Source organism: Carcharhinus amblyrhynchos, chromosome 5, assembly GCF_965287045.1.
Source record: "Carcharhinus amblyrhynchos chromosome 5, sCarAmb.v2.hapA, whole genome shotgun sequence".
Lineage (NCBI taxonomy): Eukaryota > Metazoa > Chordata > Chondrichthyes > Carcharhiniformes > Carcharhinidae > Carcharhinus > Carcharhinus amblyrhynchos.
In genome coordinates, this window is record NC_137328.1 from 33,554,525 (window position 1) to 33,570,318 (window position 15,794).

At 39.1% G+C, this 15,794-nt stretch overlaps 1 protein-coding gene across 2 annotated transcripts in view; it reads right to left on the bottom strand.

Moving 5' to 3' along the window:
- Nucleotides 1–7,913: 7,913 nt before the first annotated feature.
- Nucleotides 7,914–15,794, bottom strand: part of tnksa (tankyrase, TRF1-interacting ankyrin-related ADP-ribose polymerase a) — a 162,360-nt gene continuing 154,479 nt past the window's right edge. For both annotated transcript variants that reach the window (XM_080188601.1, XM_080188600.1), the window contains 4 exons: nt 12,678–12,783; nt 11,374–11,560; nt 10,826–10,982; nt 7,914–9,882 (listed from right to left, as the gene is read on the bottom strand). In XM_080188601.1, coding sequence (XP_080044727.1) covers nt 9,796–9,882; nt 10,826–10,982; nt 11,374–11,560; nt 12,678–12,783 — 537 coding nt within the window. In that variant the 3' untranslated portion in view covers nt 7,914–9,795. The remainder of the gene's footprint in view (nt 9,883–10,825; nt 10,983–11,373; nt 11,561–12,677; nt 12,784–15,794) is intronic.

Here is a 15,794-nt window from a genome sequence, read left to right on the forward strand (position 1 = left end):
TGAAAACATTTCCCATTTCAAATGATTGATTGCTGCTTATTGTGATGTCTGTTGGAATGATCCTGTTAGGGCCTGTTAAAGAGATCTCTGAATATTTTGATTTAACCAACAGAACGATGTCACAAGATCCCATGTTTACAAACAAAAACAAACTTTACTGCATAAAAAATTAAACAAAACAAACTAATTTAATTTGTTTTATAACTGCCAGCATGGTGACACAGCAGTTAGCACTGCTGCCTCACAGCACGAGGGACTCAGGTTCAATTCCGGCCTTGGGGTCATTGTCTGAGTTTGTGGAGTTTGCACATTCTCCCCATGTCTGCATGGGTTTCCTCTGGGTGCTCCAGTTTCCTCCCAAACTCCAAAGATGGGTGGGTTAGGTGGATTGGCCATGCTAAGTTGGCTCGATGGGTCAAATAGCCTCCTTCTGCTCTGTAGGATGCAGTATTTGAACTGTGGTGATTATGGTAACTGCCCCTTTAAGTCAGCACAAAAGAATAGGGTTGCCTGGCTTGGACGACTAATTGGGACTGAACGTGGGTAATCATCCCATAGGATAGAGTCCTCTCCGGAACAGAAGACACGTAGAGACTCGGGTAGCTGGAGGGCTGTTCAGTGGACTGAGGCTACAAGCTACTGAGCTTTTTCTTGTTAATTTATCTTTTGTGTTCTGATAAATTCTGAAGTGTGCAATTACTATAGTAATTATGTTATGCACTCAATTTTACTTCCTGCATTTCCTAAGCCTTTTCCTCACAAGACACTATTTATTCCTGTAGGGGCATGAGTGCTCTGGAACTAATTTTAATTCTCAATTCCAGCTATTCTTGGAGATAAGACTTTCATTTACTATCTCTGGACTATGGATTTCTCAGTCCTTTGTTCTGGTTATCTTCTCAATATTTCCAAGCAAATCTGCTGGGAGTTTTCTGCATGATGTGGCAATGCTGGAGTTGGACTAGGGTAAACACACTAAGAAGTCTCACGGCAGCAGGTTAAAGTCCAACAGGTTTATTTGGTAGCAAACGCCACTAGCTTTCGGAGCTTTTACCCTTCGTCAGGCGAGTGGGGAGTTCTGATCACAAACAGGGCATATAAAGGCACACACACAGTTTACAGAATACTGATTAGAATGCAAGTCTTTACAGCTAATCAAGTCTTAAAGTGAAGAAAATGTGAGTGGAGATAGCATTAAACGTAGGTTAAAGAGATGTGTATTGTCTCCAGACAGGACAGTAAGTGAGATGTTGCAAGCCCAGGCAAGTCATGGGGATTACAGATAGTGTGGCATGAACCCAAGATCCCGGTCAAGGCCGTCCTCATGTGAGAGACTTCTTACTGTGTTTACCCCAGGCCAACGTCAGCATCTCCACAACAGAAACTGATAGCTAAGTTCCGTACATGATTCTAATCAGTATCCTGTAAACTGAGAGTGTGTCTTTATATGCTCTGTTTGTGATCAGAACTCTCCACTCACTGACGAAGGGGAAAAGCCCCAAAAGCTAGTGGTGTTTGCTACCAAATAAACCTGCTGTACTTTAACATAGTGTTGTGAGACTTCTTACTGAGCTTTCTGTGTGACAGTGTGACCACTGCAGGCTTTTTCAAATGGAGCAATCTTCCAGCTTGTGTGTCAGCACTAATTGCCCTCAATGATGAGCCACTCTTCCTAACCATTGCTGACCACGTGGTCTAGATATTCCTATGGTGTTGTAAAGGAGGGAGTTCCAGGATTTTGACCCAATAACAGTGAAGGAACAGTGACATATTTCCAAGTCAGGATGGTGTGGGGTTGGTGGGGAACTTGCAGATGATTGTGTTCCCATGCATCTGCTGCCCTTGTCCTTTGAAGTGGTATAGGTCACAAGTTTGCAAGGTGCTGTAGTGCATCTTATACATGGTACACACTGATGCCACTGTGAATGTTTAAGATGTATAGTGCAGATGCATTTGTCCATGACAGTATTGGTAGGAGTGACCACTGCACAGTCTTTGTGGAGACAAAGTCCCATCTTCACATTATGGATACTCTCTATCATGATGTGTGGCACTGCCACCGTATTAAATGGGATAGACTTCAAATACGTCCAGCTCAAGACTGGACAAACATAAGGTGCTGTGGGAATCAGCAGAATTGCATTCAACCACAATCTGTAATCTCATGGCATGGTTTTTTCCCCATTCTATCATTACCACCAAGTCAGGGATCAACCCTTGTTTAAAGAAGTGTAAAATAGCATGCCAGAATACTCTTCAGATAGTGAAGCAGTCCATTTTGAAATACAGCAAAACTTGGAACAATATTCAGGCTTGGGTTGACAAGTGGCAAGTAAAATACAGGCCACACATGTGCCAGGCAATGACGACCTCCAACAAGAGAGAATCTAACCATTGCTCCATGATATTCAATTGCATTAACATGCTGAATCCCCCATTAATGACATCCTGGAGCTTATCATTGACCAGAAACTGAACTAGGTTAGCCACACTTTTAAGTTTTGGAAAGAATTATAAGGGATAGGATTTATAATCATCTAGAGAGAAATAAATTGATTAGGGATAGTCAACACGGTTTTGTGAAGGGTAGGTCGTGCCTCACAAACCTTATTGAGTTCTTTGAAAAGGTGACCAGAGAGGTGGATAAGGGTAAGGCAGTTGACGTGGTGTATATGGATTTCAGCAAAGTGTTTGCTAAGGTTCCCCATGGTAGGCTACTGCACAAAATGCAGATGCATGGGATTGAGGGTGATTTAGCAGTTTGGATCACAGATTGGCTAGATGATAGAAGACAGAGGGTGGTGGTTGATGGGAAATATGCAACCTGGAGTTCAGTTACTAGTGGTGTACCTCAAGGATCTGTTTTGGGGCCACTGCTGTTTGTTATTTTTATAAATGACCTAGATGAGGGTGTAGAAGGATGGATTAGTAAATTTGCATACGACACCAAAGTCAGAGGAGTTGTACACAGTGAGGATGGATGTTACAGTTTGCAGAGGGACATAGATAAGCCGCAGCGCTGGGCCAGGAGGTAGCAAATGGAGTATAATACGGAAAAGTGTGAGGTGATTCACTTTGGTAAGAGTAACAGGAGTACAGAATATAGGGCTAATGCAAGGACTCTTAGTAGTGTTGACAAGCAGAGAGATCTCAGGGTACATGTGCATAGCTCCCTGAAAGTTCGCACCCAGGTTGATAAGGTTGTTGAGGCGGCGTACAGTGCGTTAGCTTTTATTGGGGGAGGGATTGAATTTCGGAACCTTGAGGTCATGTTACAACTGTACAAAACTCTGGTGCGACTGCACTTGAAGTATTGCATACAGTTCTGGTCGCCACATTATAAGAAAGATGTGGAGGCATTGGAAAGAGTGCAGAGGAGGTTTACCAGGATGTTGCCTGGTATGGTGGGAAGGTCTTATGAGGAAAGGCTGAGGGACTTGGTTATTCTCATTAGAGAGGTTACAAGGTGACCGAATTGAGGCATACAAGATGATCAGAGGGTTAGGTAGGGTGGACAGTGACAGCCTTTCTCCTCGGATGGTGATGGCTAACACAAGGGGACATAGCTTTAAATTAAGGGGTGGTAATTATAGGACGGATGTCAGAGGTAGGTTCTTTACTTAGAGGATAGTAAAGGCGTGGAATGCCCTGCCTGCAGCAGTTGTGGACTTGCCAACTTTTAGGGCATTCAGATGGTCAGTGGATAGGCATATGGATAACATTGGAATAGTTTAGGTTAGAGGGTCATTAGATTGGTTCTACCGGTCGGCGCAACATTGAGGGCCGAAGGGCCTGTACTGCACTGTAATGTTCTATACTAATAATGCAACTACAAAAGCAGGTCAGAGGCTTGGAATCCTGGGGCGAGCAACACACCACCTGACTCCCCAAAGCCCATCCACAATCTACAAAGTACAAGTCAGGAATACAATGAAGTACTCTCCACTTGCCTGGATGAGTGCAGCTCCAACACAAGATGATTGACACCATCCAGGACAAAGCAACCAACTTGATTGGCAGCCTATCCAGAATCACTCCCTCCACCACACAATGGCAGCATTGTGTATCTATAACACATACTGCAGGAACTACCAAGGCTTCTGAGAACACACCTTCCAAGCCCACCAGGACTACCACCTGGAAGGTTGAAGGCAGCAAACACATGGGAACACCACCATCTGGAAGCTCTATTTTCAAGCCACACATCCTGACTTGGAATTATACTGCTGTTGCTTCACTGAACTGGGTCAAAATCTTAGAACTCCCTAACAGCACTGTGTACACTAAACGGACTGCAGCAAACGGTTCAAAGCAACAGGGTACCACACCTTCTCAAGGACAATTAGGGATGAGAAATAATGCTGGCCTAGCCAGCGACACCCACATCCAATGAATGAATAAAAACCACTGAAAACAAGATAAAGTGAACCAATCATTTGTTTCCTGGTTATTTGAGAGAACTTGCTGGCACATACAGTTGATGTATTTGCCCACATTTCGGAAAGCAACTCATAGTATTTCTGAAATGTCGTACTGATGACATCAGCGGTGTAAACTGAAATAAATTATCTGCCTCTCAAACGATGTTTGACACAAAAGCACACTTTAATCTGAGCATCACCAGTAGCTAGCCTTCTAAACGCCCTAGTTATATTGTGCGATAGAACTTGCATTGAGCTGTCCCATCAAATTGAATGTGTTCAGGAGACTTAGGCCTGGACAATTTCAATTCTGGTAACAGCAAGGTGATAGGGAATATTAAACTTTTACTAATCAATGTAAACTGACTATGGCTTTCGAATCTTCTGTTTAACTGAAGCAAAGTTTTTTTTTAAATAACAGTAGTGGAATAAAGTCAGGCAAAATAAAACATGTTTCACCTATTTACAACAGCTTTTATTTGATCCTAGCTGGTCTTTCTGAAAGATATGCAAGATAATTTAAATGGATTTATTCCAAATCATGAATTTATGTTGTCAAAAATAACTCCCTTTTATAAAATTCAGCATCTGGAATATACAGAATTCATGTGCAGATGTTCTGTGGAATGAACGTAGAGTTTCAAGTCTAATACATTCTCTGGTATTCAGAGAACACAGTACCTTGATACTTGATCTTATCACAAACTGTCAGAAACAAATCTGAGCGCAACAAATTTTATTAAGTTGGCATCACTGCAGTTTATTAACAGTTACTTCAGTACCACATACATCACAACTCAGCACATCTTTACAAGTCAAACCTTCCACACAGCTGTACACTCTGAAATTTAGGAATAATCAGAGACTTGAATGAAAGGATAGGGGGAAAAAAACAAGATTATAATTAAAATAAAAACATCTATTTATACCAATCAGGTTTACATCTCTCCCTTCCTTCTTGTTGGTGTAAACATATTCACATTTCCAACATTATTTTCATTGATATTACTACCAATACATTTACAAACTAAAATACATATGTACAGTCTCCATTGTTTATACGTACAATTTCAAGCCACTGGAAAAGTAAATGGCATCTATATTAAATTACTCAACACCCATTTCAAGTGTTCTCCTGCAAAAACATTAGCACCTTGTGTTGACAAAATGTGCATATTAAAAATACCATAATTACAAAGTAAAATACAAAACAGAAGGTCACTTGATTTATCAAGTACAATACATAATACATTCCATAACATATACTGTAAATGGTAATCTAGGGGGTAATAAAAGAAAATCTGAAGGAGGAAGCTTAAATAACCTAAACCATTCATTGCTTCTTTAATGAAGAAGGCAGTTAATCTGGTGAATTTTCTTAAGGACTGAAAAATTTTTTTCCCCTTGAATTCTGTTGCATATGTTATTTAAATGACAAATACATCAATTTACCAAAGGGAACAGATTTACAGTGGAATGTATTGGGGTGAATCCTATCTAGATATCATCCACAGTCTATGCATGGAACTGTCAGTCACATTTTACAGACTGCACAGAAACACAGCTGTTCAAAGAGTACAAATACCTCTTACGCCAACAGTTTGGGAAGCTTGGATGCATTTGATAATGAACCAGAGGCCAGCATAAGTGCGTCACAGACAAACTACTGAAAAAGCTTAAATTGTCTTCTTTAAGAGGGATCTGTAAGGTGAAAAAAATTACTTTTCTCCTTCAAAGTTTTATTTAGCTCAAAACAGGGGTTTTCTGTTGATGTAGCCTTGCCCCTCAGCTGGTAGATGGTAAAACTGTATTACCAATAACAATCTGTGCAATTGTTTTGCATGTAACACCATCTGCTGTCCACTCATTGCTAATTCCTTAAAGGCAAGCCAAAAATGCCACTTGACTTACAATCTTAATATCCCAAATAAAACATGCTAAAATAACTCAATTGCTCTAAAATGTGATTATCTGTGCAAAATATAAAATTAATGAATACACAAATGCAGCATTAATGTGAGTTGTTAAATACAACAGTAAAACAAATGTGCAAAACAAGGTAATCATATCAAAGTTTTACTGCAGTGATGTTGGCTGTAAAATAAACCATGAGGCAATTATCATTCTCTGGGGATTTATGCAGACTCTGTTTAAAATATAAAGCTTATACACACACCTTCAGTCATGCAGCAAGCAAGCTTTTCAAAATGATTGCACCTTTTGATACGGTTTAGCAATGAGGGTTTGAAATACAATTTGTGCAGGTTGCTGTTCAATAATCAGGTTAAACTGTGGAACCAAAAGTGAAAGCTTACATAATCTGAGAAAACAAAATAGGCGGAGACAATTGGGAAACTGAAGTACAGAATAAAAGTGTAGCATTTGTATGGAATCTTTGCTTTTACTTGTAAGCTACAGTTAAGAACACAATTATCAAAATACGTTTAGTTTCTACCCCAATCTACCAGTATATTCACAAATTGGCCACTGAATTTAGTTACTCAGTTGCGATACAGGCAAAGTTGCAACTGATTGTATTAAGTGTCAGGTATTATGTGAACGTTATTGCGATGTACATTTTTTAAAAAAGCCCAGGTTAAGGGTGAAATTTCCCAAAAGTTAAAAAAATTAAGACCCCCCTTTCAGGATCAAAGTTTTGATGTAACATTATGTTTGTAGATCACATCTACTTTTGCAATATATTAACTCAGTCATTTATTCAGAGATGAATCATTCCAGAATTTCGACATGACCTTGCAGTGTGATGGTACATTAACACTCAAGAGTTTTAATTCCTGAAACAAATCCGACCAACTATATCAGTGTAGTGTGAAAATTCTCACCATAAGAATGTTTCCAACATTAGTGATGTACTAACATGTTAGAGAAGTGGTCAGTATCTGCTACTAGAACGTTGCTAGCCAACTAGCCAACAATTAGTTTTGCAATCACTGTCTTACAACAGCTCATGAGACTCAAAGTTAAATTTGCTACAAGTTTGAACAATAAATATGAGAAATTCTTGAATTTAACATTTTCCAAATGCATTTCACTTCAGTTCAAATCACTCTATCCCTCTTCACCAGGCCATCTACAGAACTCAAGAACAGCTTTTACACAACATTCCAATTTTACAAAGCTACAGATCATCAATGATATTACTGTTACTAAGATATGGAGTACATTTCACCGGCACACACAACTGAACACAAAATGAGGGTGATGCCATTTACAAATACACGGACTTGTCAACTTATTCAAGATTTTGAGTATCAAGGTAACATATTGCAAAAGAAAATCTGTTTCCTCTGCAATATGACACAATTACGCATCACATCAGATAAAAGTAATTCAAACTGATTAACAGATCACACCAGTTGGAATAAACAATGAGTATGAACAGTAAAATATGACACAGAGGACAGGCGATGATAATCTGAAGAGCAAACCGCACAATGGAGCAGAGGTTGAGAACCTAAATAGCAAAACAGGTTTTCAAACTATCTAAAACAGTAAAGGGCAAGGTTCCTTACACAAATAGCTAACATGGATAGTTAGACATGTACATGAACTCACATTAACTCCAGCACGTGGAAGGGCACAGCCATGGTTGGATATACAAATATGACTGAAGGGACCACCACATTCTCCCTTCCCAACCCCCAATACCAAAAAAAACTAATTAAATCTGATTATCTCATTCCCACTATGCGTTGGGATATCAAATCTATTTTGAGCATACAAGTAAGCAGTCATTCAGGATCGAACAATGAGCACACATCATAACTGGATCTGCTTCATAACGCATAGCCGATAGCAGAAATATTCCGCACACAAAAATCATACTGCAATAATTTTCAGAAAACTATGCCCTGCACTTTCAATTACCTTTCAGTTTGGCTTCAGAATTAAATAAACTCCATACACCTACTGAAAAATTGCATCATTATTCTGCAGTGATGACTTTATTACAGAATTGGGTTCAAATGTATTCCTGCATAGCTTTTAGACATTAGCATGACTTCATGAAGCAGTACAAAAGATGCAATTTAATCCGGGGGCTCCAAAGACATCCATTAAGCCCTCTGTTTTTACATTTTTAGGTTTTTTCATTTGAATCTTGCTCCCAGAGTAAATTACATTCTTGCTGCACTCAACTGTCTGAAGTTTTTTCATAAAGCCAACACAGTCTCACAGTTCAGAAAGCTTTATAAAGGGAGTTATGGTTTTCGTCATTTATAAATATCAATCAGGTTTCACTAGAAAACTTTAAGCTAACTTTTGTTCCACATCACCGTTTCAAAGAGATAATAAACCAGGAGGCAATGCACCAGTCCACACTTGTTTGAGACTTATTCCATTTTGTCTATGCTACACATTAGCCAATGTTGGGATTTTTAGCAGTGCCAGATGGCACCAGTTATCTGTGAAGGATCTTACTTCATACTTTACACATATATCCATTAACCACTTTTTTTTTAAGACTACAGACAAACATTTAAGTTTTTATTATTGTGTGAACTATACACAAATGTCAAAAATTAAACTTGGGTCACATGAAAGTGCAAAACTTAAGTGAACATTCAAAACTATCAGAACAGATGGAGCAATCTTCAAAGATGGGAAAACCAAACTGTTATTGTAGATGTCATACCCGTGCAAATTACCTGCCCCATAAGAACATGTGATTCTGATGTTTGTTTGCACATTGATTATGATCTGTTGTGGGCTACTGGGTTTTGCATCACTTATCTTGGTTGAAGCAGTATCGCTGGTTTACTGCATTTTGATTCATTGCCCCACATTAAGCAACTTGAATGTCTTCAGAAGCAGACCATTTCTTTACCTTTTGTGTGGGGGTGCTATGGTTCAAAAACTTCAGTTTTTGTTAAGATATACTGGCTGGATAATAAAGGGACAGCTTAATGCCAAAGCTGATTATGACAGACCACACACCTCTTCCAGGATTTGAACTAACCATTGAGGTAATTACTGTGATCAAGTAAGAAGTCAAATGGAGGGACTTTTTAAATTGTCCTACAAGGTTCCCAACCAACAGCACTTCAAAAGCTCCAGAACATTTGGAAAATGACGCAAAAGGGAGAACAAGTAAAAATAGCAAATCCAACGTAGCCCAAAGCTAATAGTAACGATCATTCTTTGAGGGGGGAGGTCAATTTACAATGCACAGCTATCGGATCTGGTGTTGAAATCAAGATTTTTTTCTTGAGGGAGAAGTAGAGAATCATAAACTGAAACACCAGTTTTATTGTTAAAGTTTCTCTCAAATAAATATTGTAACAGTCATTGGAAAGGCATTCGTCACAAAGAGCCTTAGGTGCAAGTTCACTTTGGTGCCAAGGTTTGGCTTGGACTATGACTTCTGTTCGCTTGTCGTTATCTGCTGTGATGGACTTTCTGGCTTCAAGATCTGGTATGTGATGAGGTATTCGGGGTATGCCTGGTAAAGATGTACAAGTATTAAAATGGTTAAAATACAAAGGACAATGAGACAGAATACTATTCAAACAACAGCTTGAAACCTGACATTTGATTAGTGAAATTTAAAATTGCATTTCTCAAAGAATGCTTTTACGTTTGCCAGACAACCCGAATAATAAATACATGCCTTTTAGGATAGGAATTTTTTTTGAGGCTGAGTTACAATCCTCAAAAGTCACATTATCCTAGGTCACCTACCTATTGCAACAAAGAAAGTGGGTGGGTGCAATTGATTGTCTCTCTCTGAAGCTGACCGAAAGATAGTGCCACGTTTCACACAATAAAGTTCCACAAACAACAATAAGATTAATGAATATCTAGTTTGATTTCTAATAATTGAGGAATAAATGCTAGCCAGCAAATCAGGACAATTCCCAGTTTTTCTTTAATTACTGTATTGCAATCAAGTCTTTAACATCCACCACAATATTTCATGGATCAAAGCAAAAGCACAAAATATTGCACTAAAATTCAAGCAAGAGTTCACAAAAATAACTCATGGTATGGCTTAAAGTCATACTAAACGCATTCACGAGATGTATAATGGTCACTTTAAATTTGATGTGGATATGCCGGCGTTGGACTGGGGATGTGGATATGCCGGTGTTGGACTGGCAGGTTTTAGTCCAACCTATTTATTTGATAGTAAACTCACTAGCTTTCGAGGGGTTTCCCTCTTCTTCAGGTGAATGGAGAGTTCTGGCTTCAGACACAGCATATAAAGCACAAACAGTTCACAGATTACTGATTAGAATGCTTTAAATTTAACAGGAGAAGCTTACATACATGCATGATTATACTGACCAAGCCTTGATAATCTTCTAGCAAATGACTCTCAACATTGCTTCTTTCTTATTAAGTTCTAGAGTTGAAGGCTATACAATTCCCAGATAGTTCAGTACCTGTTCTCCTCTATAGATGACATATTCTGCATAAGCAAGTCCATTGACACTAGGCCTCCCAATCACAGAATGATGCCCTGGTGGGGCATGAGCCATCTTCATTGCACTGAACTGGAGGAATGACTTCCCAAGTGTAACTCTACAGAAGAGCATTTGTCTGAAATCAAAATAAACACATTGCCTTATGAACCAAATATGACATCTAAATTTTACACTGTCCTTCAAACGTGGGAAAATTGAGGCAAAACAAGTTGACTTGCTTCATCACTTAAGCATTGATGATAGATTCAGATAAAATACTACATGCATTATATCCATAATGACTAAAAACATACCGATGTAGATTTATTGCCAAGTTTGGGAGTTGATATTATGCAGAGCTAAATTAACCAATATGAAGGGAGGGGTGTTGCTAAATGTTAGCCAGGACTTAAGGTAGCAAGTTGAATATTTTCTGTTCCCAAATTAAACACTGTACTGAACAGCTACACTTTCACAACTTACTGCAAAACATGAAACATTTTCCACACAATGAGCATTACCCTTACCTGTGACATATGTAACATGACCTATCCTTATGGGTTGGACATCCGGTACCTCCACCTATGCCATAGACATACTGATTACTTTTAGAGGAATTTTCTGCAAAGTAAATCCCTGCACCAAACATCCCACCAATGTAAGCATGTCTTTCGTCAAACCCTTTGTAAATGATCGCATTGATGAAGGGAGACCCTGGAATGAAAGTATATAATTCACATTAGCTTTACATGCATGGATTTACGGGACAATTAACCCACTCACAAATATTGCATCAGGCATTACAAAGCTTAAATCTACACAGAGAATTAAAATGCAGTTTACCAACGTAAATCATTTGTGGCCTGTCCAGCAGATAAATACTAGAAGTTACACTGGAAAGATAAACTGAAAGATCGGTCGCTGAAACTTGATGAATCCAAGTAATTATTAGTGTGCTGGATGAAGTGAAATGCTTTAGGACCAATGACGAGCTGGAGAAAGGAGAATTAAATACAGAACTAACCACACTTCCTTTTTGCCACTGAAGTAACATGGCCAACTTTTATACAAATATCAATGCGGCCTTAGCATCACTGGTTCTTATGTGGCAAGCAGCAACATCATCCTAAACCTGCCAGGTTCATAGAGTCCAGCTGGCACTTAGAGAAAATAATCTGCCACTAACACTGATGCGCAGAGCTGATCCATATAATTCTGCACTCCTTAGCAAGGCAAGAGGTGACAAGCAGGCCTCAGAGGGAAAAGGACTTTTCTAGCACGTAAATATTACTTAATGAGAAAAATATTACATAATGAGAACAAACTTATATATGCACAGAAAGGACAACAGGCTGACTGACTTATTCAGAGGTACTACTAACACTGGTTGCAATCTACAATTCTATAAGCGTTTTAAAGTCAAATGAACAACAAAATCCACAAATCCATCTGGTTTTAGAATAAGCTCTGCTTCTTTCACATCTTCAATCTTTCTCTTGTCCGTGCACTGAATTATAAAAAGAACTTCGAGATGGAAAAGGTTGCATGACATTTTGACTTCATAACTGTAAGTCAACCATCACAAACTAAGCCACCAAATTTATTTTGAGTGAGGGAAGGGGTAATAAAAATAAGCCCCACCATTGTACATTCTGTAGAACAGGAATTCCTATTTGTACAATATCCTGTTCTGAAATGCAGCTTAATATCCTTGAGAGGAGAAAGTTAGAATAGGCAGGTGATAAAACAGTTAGTGAACATGAGCAACAGAACAATGCAGGATGGTGACTTTGCTTTACAATGCAAGTTGTATTTTACTTTCATGACTCACCATGAAAGAGCATCCGTTCATTATGATGATTATGATTTTCCTCTGCAACCTCCTTCTGCCTGTGGATGAACCGCTCCCGCAGTTTCTTGTTCACAACTTTCTGAATCTGAAAAGAATTTTATAAACATTTTGGCCAAGAGCAATTTGAATCCCCTCCCCAAACACCTAAGTAAAAAAACCAAGTGAATTTCCTCTATCATTCAACACACATTATTTCAACTCTAAGCAACACATTCAGTTTTCTTCCCGATGTAACAGCACGTAGGCTAAAACATAAGGGTTGAGTCTGATTGCTAACTGATAGTTGCCCTAAGGTGTGAAGATGCCTTACAATTTTTGAATCAACGGAGTTTGGTGTAAAGGAGGCACTTGCTAGGCATTTTCAGAGGGCAGTTAACAAACAAGATTGGCATTGAACTTGAGTCACACAAAGGTCAGTCCAGACAAGAACTGTAGGTTTCCTGACCCCGCGCCACCCACCCCCCGCAAATAATTATATCAGTAGGGTTTTTACAGCAATCGGACTGCTTGTAATTTTCACTGTAGCCCGTTCTTCATTTCAAGGTTTTCTCTTTAAATTGAGTTCAAATTCTGAAATTTCTTCAAACATTTTTTAAACTTTCAAGATGTTTAACTGACCTTATGAGTTTGTATATCTTTAATAGAAAAGCCTTGAAAGGAATTTCCAAAACACTTAAAATTTAATAAATGGTAAAGTACATTTTAAAGTAAATATAGTCTAGTAAAGTAAGGAACATTTTTAATCTTTTATTGCTTTAATCTCTTGGCTTTTAATTGTTTACAAGTAGTTTTAAAGTATTTTCAAGTGCAGTGAAATATTTATATGGTGGTTTGAGCTTTTGGATTCATTCCAGCTTTTAAATGGCTTACACTGCTAAATTTGGTGCTTGGATAGGGGTGGTGGAATCATTCAACGTGTTTGCTTTTAATTACATTTTGTGTAATAAAAAGGCTCTTCCCAATATAGATTCCAACCTGGATCCTACATGTGTAATTAACGGATATAAATTTCCTGGAGTAAATTTCTGGGCACATAGCCCAAGTCTACAATGGCAAGGACAAAATGTTACACTGTTTAAGGAAGCCATGAAGTGGTCTGGCAGCATAAATCAGTCCTCAGAAGTCTAATGTCTCTGTGCATACTTCAGGACTTCCTATGGATACTGACGCTCAATTGGTGAAGGTTTAAATGCTTGCCATTATTCCAATGAACAAATCTGGGCCATTCAACTAGTCATTTTCCTTTGATCTCCATGTATAGGATCACACCAAAGCAGTGCAGAATTCTGAAGGAGTGTTTCTTAAAAAATACATTTTTACTTAGGCTCTGTGTATTGCTGAGTGCAAATTCTTGGGCTGTCATGCTGATATGACATTTGGTTAAAGCAAGGCAAACCGGTCATGAGTTTGAAAGGACTCTAGCATGGAGGGGAGCAGGAAGTGGTTACCGCTTCTGAGTTTGTTAACCTCTGCTTTCTAAAAGCTCTGTACCAAAAACATACTGATGATCTGGACAGCAAGAAAATGTTACTCTTCCCACATTAGGAAAGATGTATCCTAGACACACACAATCCTTGAAGTTTCCAGCCAGCTTCTGGGACAGGAGCTGCATTCTAGTATCCAAGCAGAACAACTAGCTGTAACATCTTTGCAGACAAACAGTTTTGAAGGATTACGCCGAAAACATGGGAAAGATGGACATTAGGGAGGTTTTGTGTTTACAGAAAGCAGAAAAGTGTCAAGTCATAAAATTCTGTCTGCAGGAGATAACTATGGGACCCAATATAAATGGTATGGATGAAGGGTTTTTAGAGGATGCATTCATAGAATCAGAGAATCCCTACAGTGCAGAAGGAGGCCATTCAGCCCATCAAGCCTGCATCGTCTCTCTGACAGAGCATCTTACCCAGGCCCAACCCCGTAACCCCACACATTAACTTCGTTAATCCTCCTAACATACACACCATGGGACACTAAGGAACAATTTAGCTGGGCCAATCCACCTAATTTGAACATCTTTGGACTGTGGGCAGAAACTGGAGCACTGAGAGGAAACCCACACAGATAGGGGGAGAATTCCACACAGACAGTCATCCAAGGCAGGAATTGAACCTGGGTCCCTCATGCTGTGAGGCAGCAGTACTAACCATCATTGTGGTGTGGACGAGCAGTTGGAATATTACCTCGAGGTTGTGAACAGTGTGGTTCAGTTGAAAAAGAAGCAAGACGTGGGGAGAATGTGCAAACTCTACATAGACAGTCACTCAAGGCTGGGATAGAAACCAAATCTCTGACACTGAGAAACATCAATGCTAACCACAGTGTCGCCCCAAAAATGGCCACTTGAAATACAGCCAGGAAATTGCAGAGTTTTGCAAAAAAAATTCCTATGAGCTCTACAAGTACCAAGTTAAAGATTTAAAATTGGTGTTGACTATGAAGCTGGGTGTGAGAACTTCATGCAACCTAGCAAGAAACAAAGTGAAAGAAAAGTACAGCCATTCTGAGAACCCTAGTGCACCAAAAGAATGTTTCTGAATAAGAAAATACAAACCGGACATTATTAAAAAAAACTAAAATAAGCTCTCTCTGGATGAAATGCAGAGAACTCGCACAATAACAATCTTGAAAATAGCACCTTTAATGTAATAAAAACATCCCCAAGTACTTCATAGGGGCATTATAAAATAATGTCCGGCCACAACTCTCACCAACTTTTACAGATGCACCATAGAAAGCATTCTTTCTGGTTGTATCACAGCTTGGTATGGCTCCTACTCTATCCAAGACCGCAAGAAAATACTAAGTCTTGGACAAAGCCCAGTCCATCTCACAAACCAGCCTCCCATCCACTGACTCTGTCTACATTTCCCACTGCCTTGGAAAAGCAGCCGGCGTAATCAAGGACTCATGCATCCTGGGCATACTCTCTTTTACCTTCTTCCATTGGGAAAAAGGTACAAAAGTCTGAGGTCACGTACTAACCAACTCAAGAACAGTTTCTTCCCTGCTGCCATTAGACTTCTGAATGGACGTTCCTTATATAAAGTTGACCTTTCGCTACACCTTAGCTACGACTGCAACACGGCATTCTGC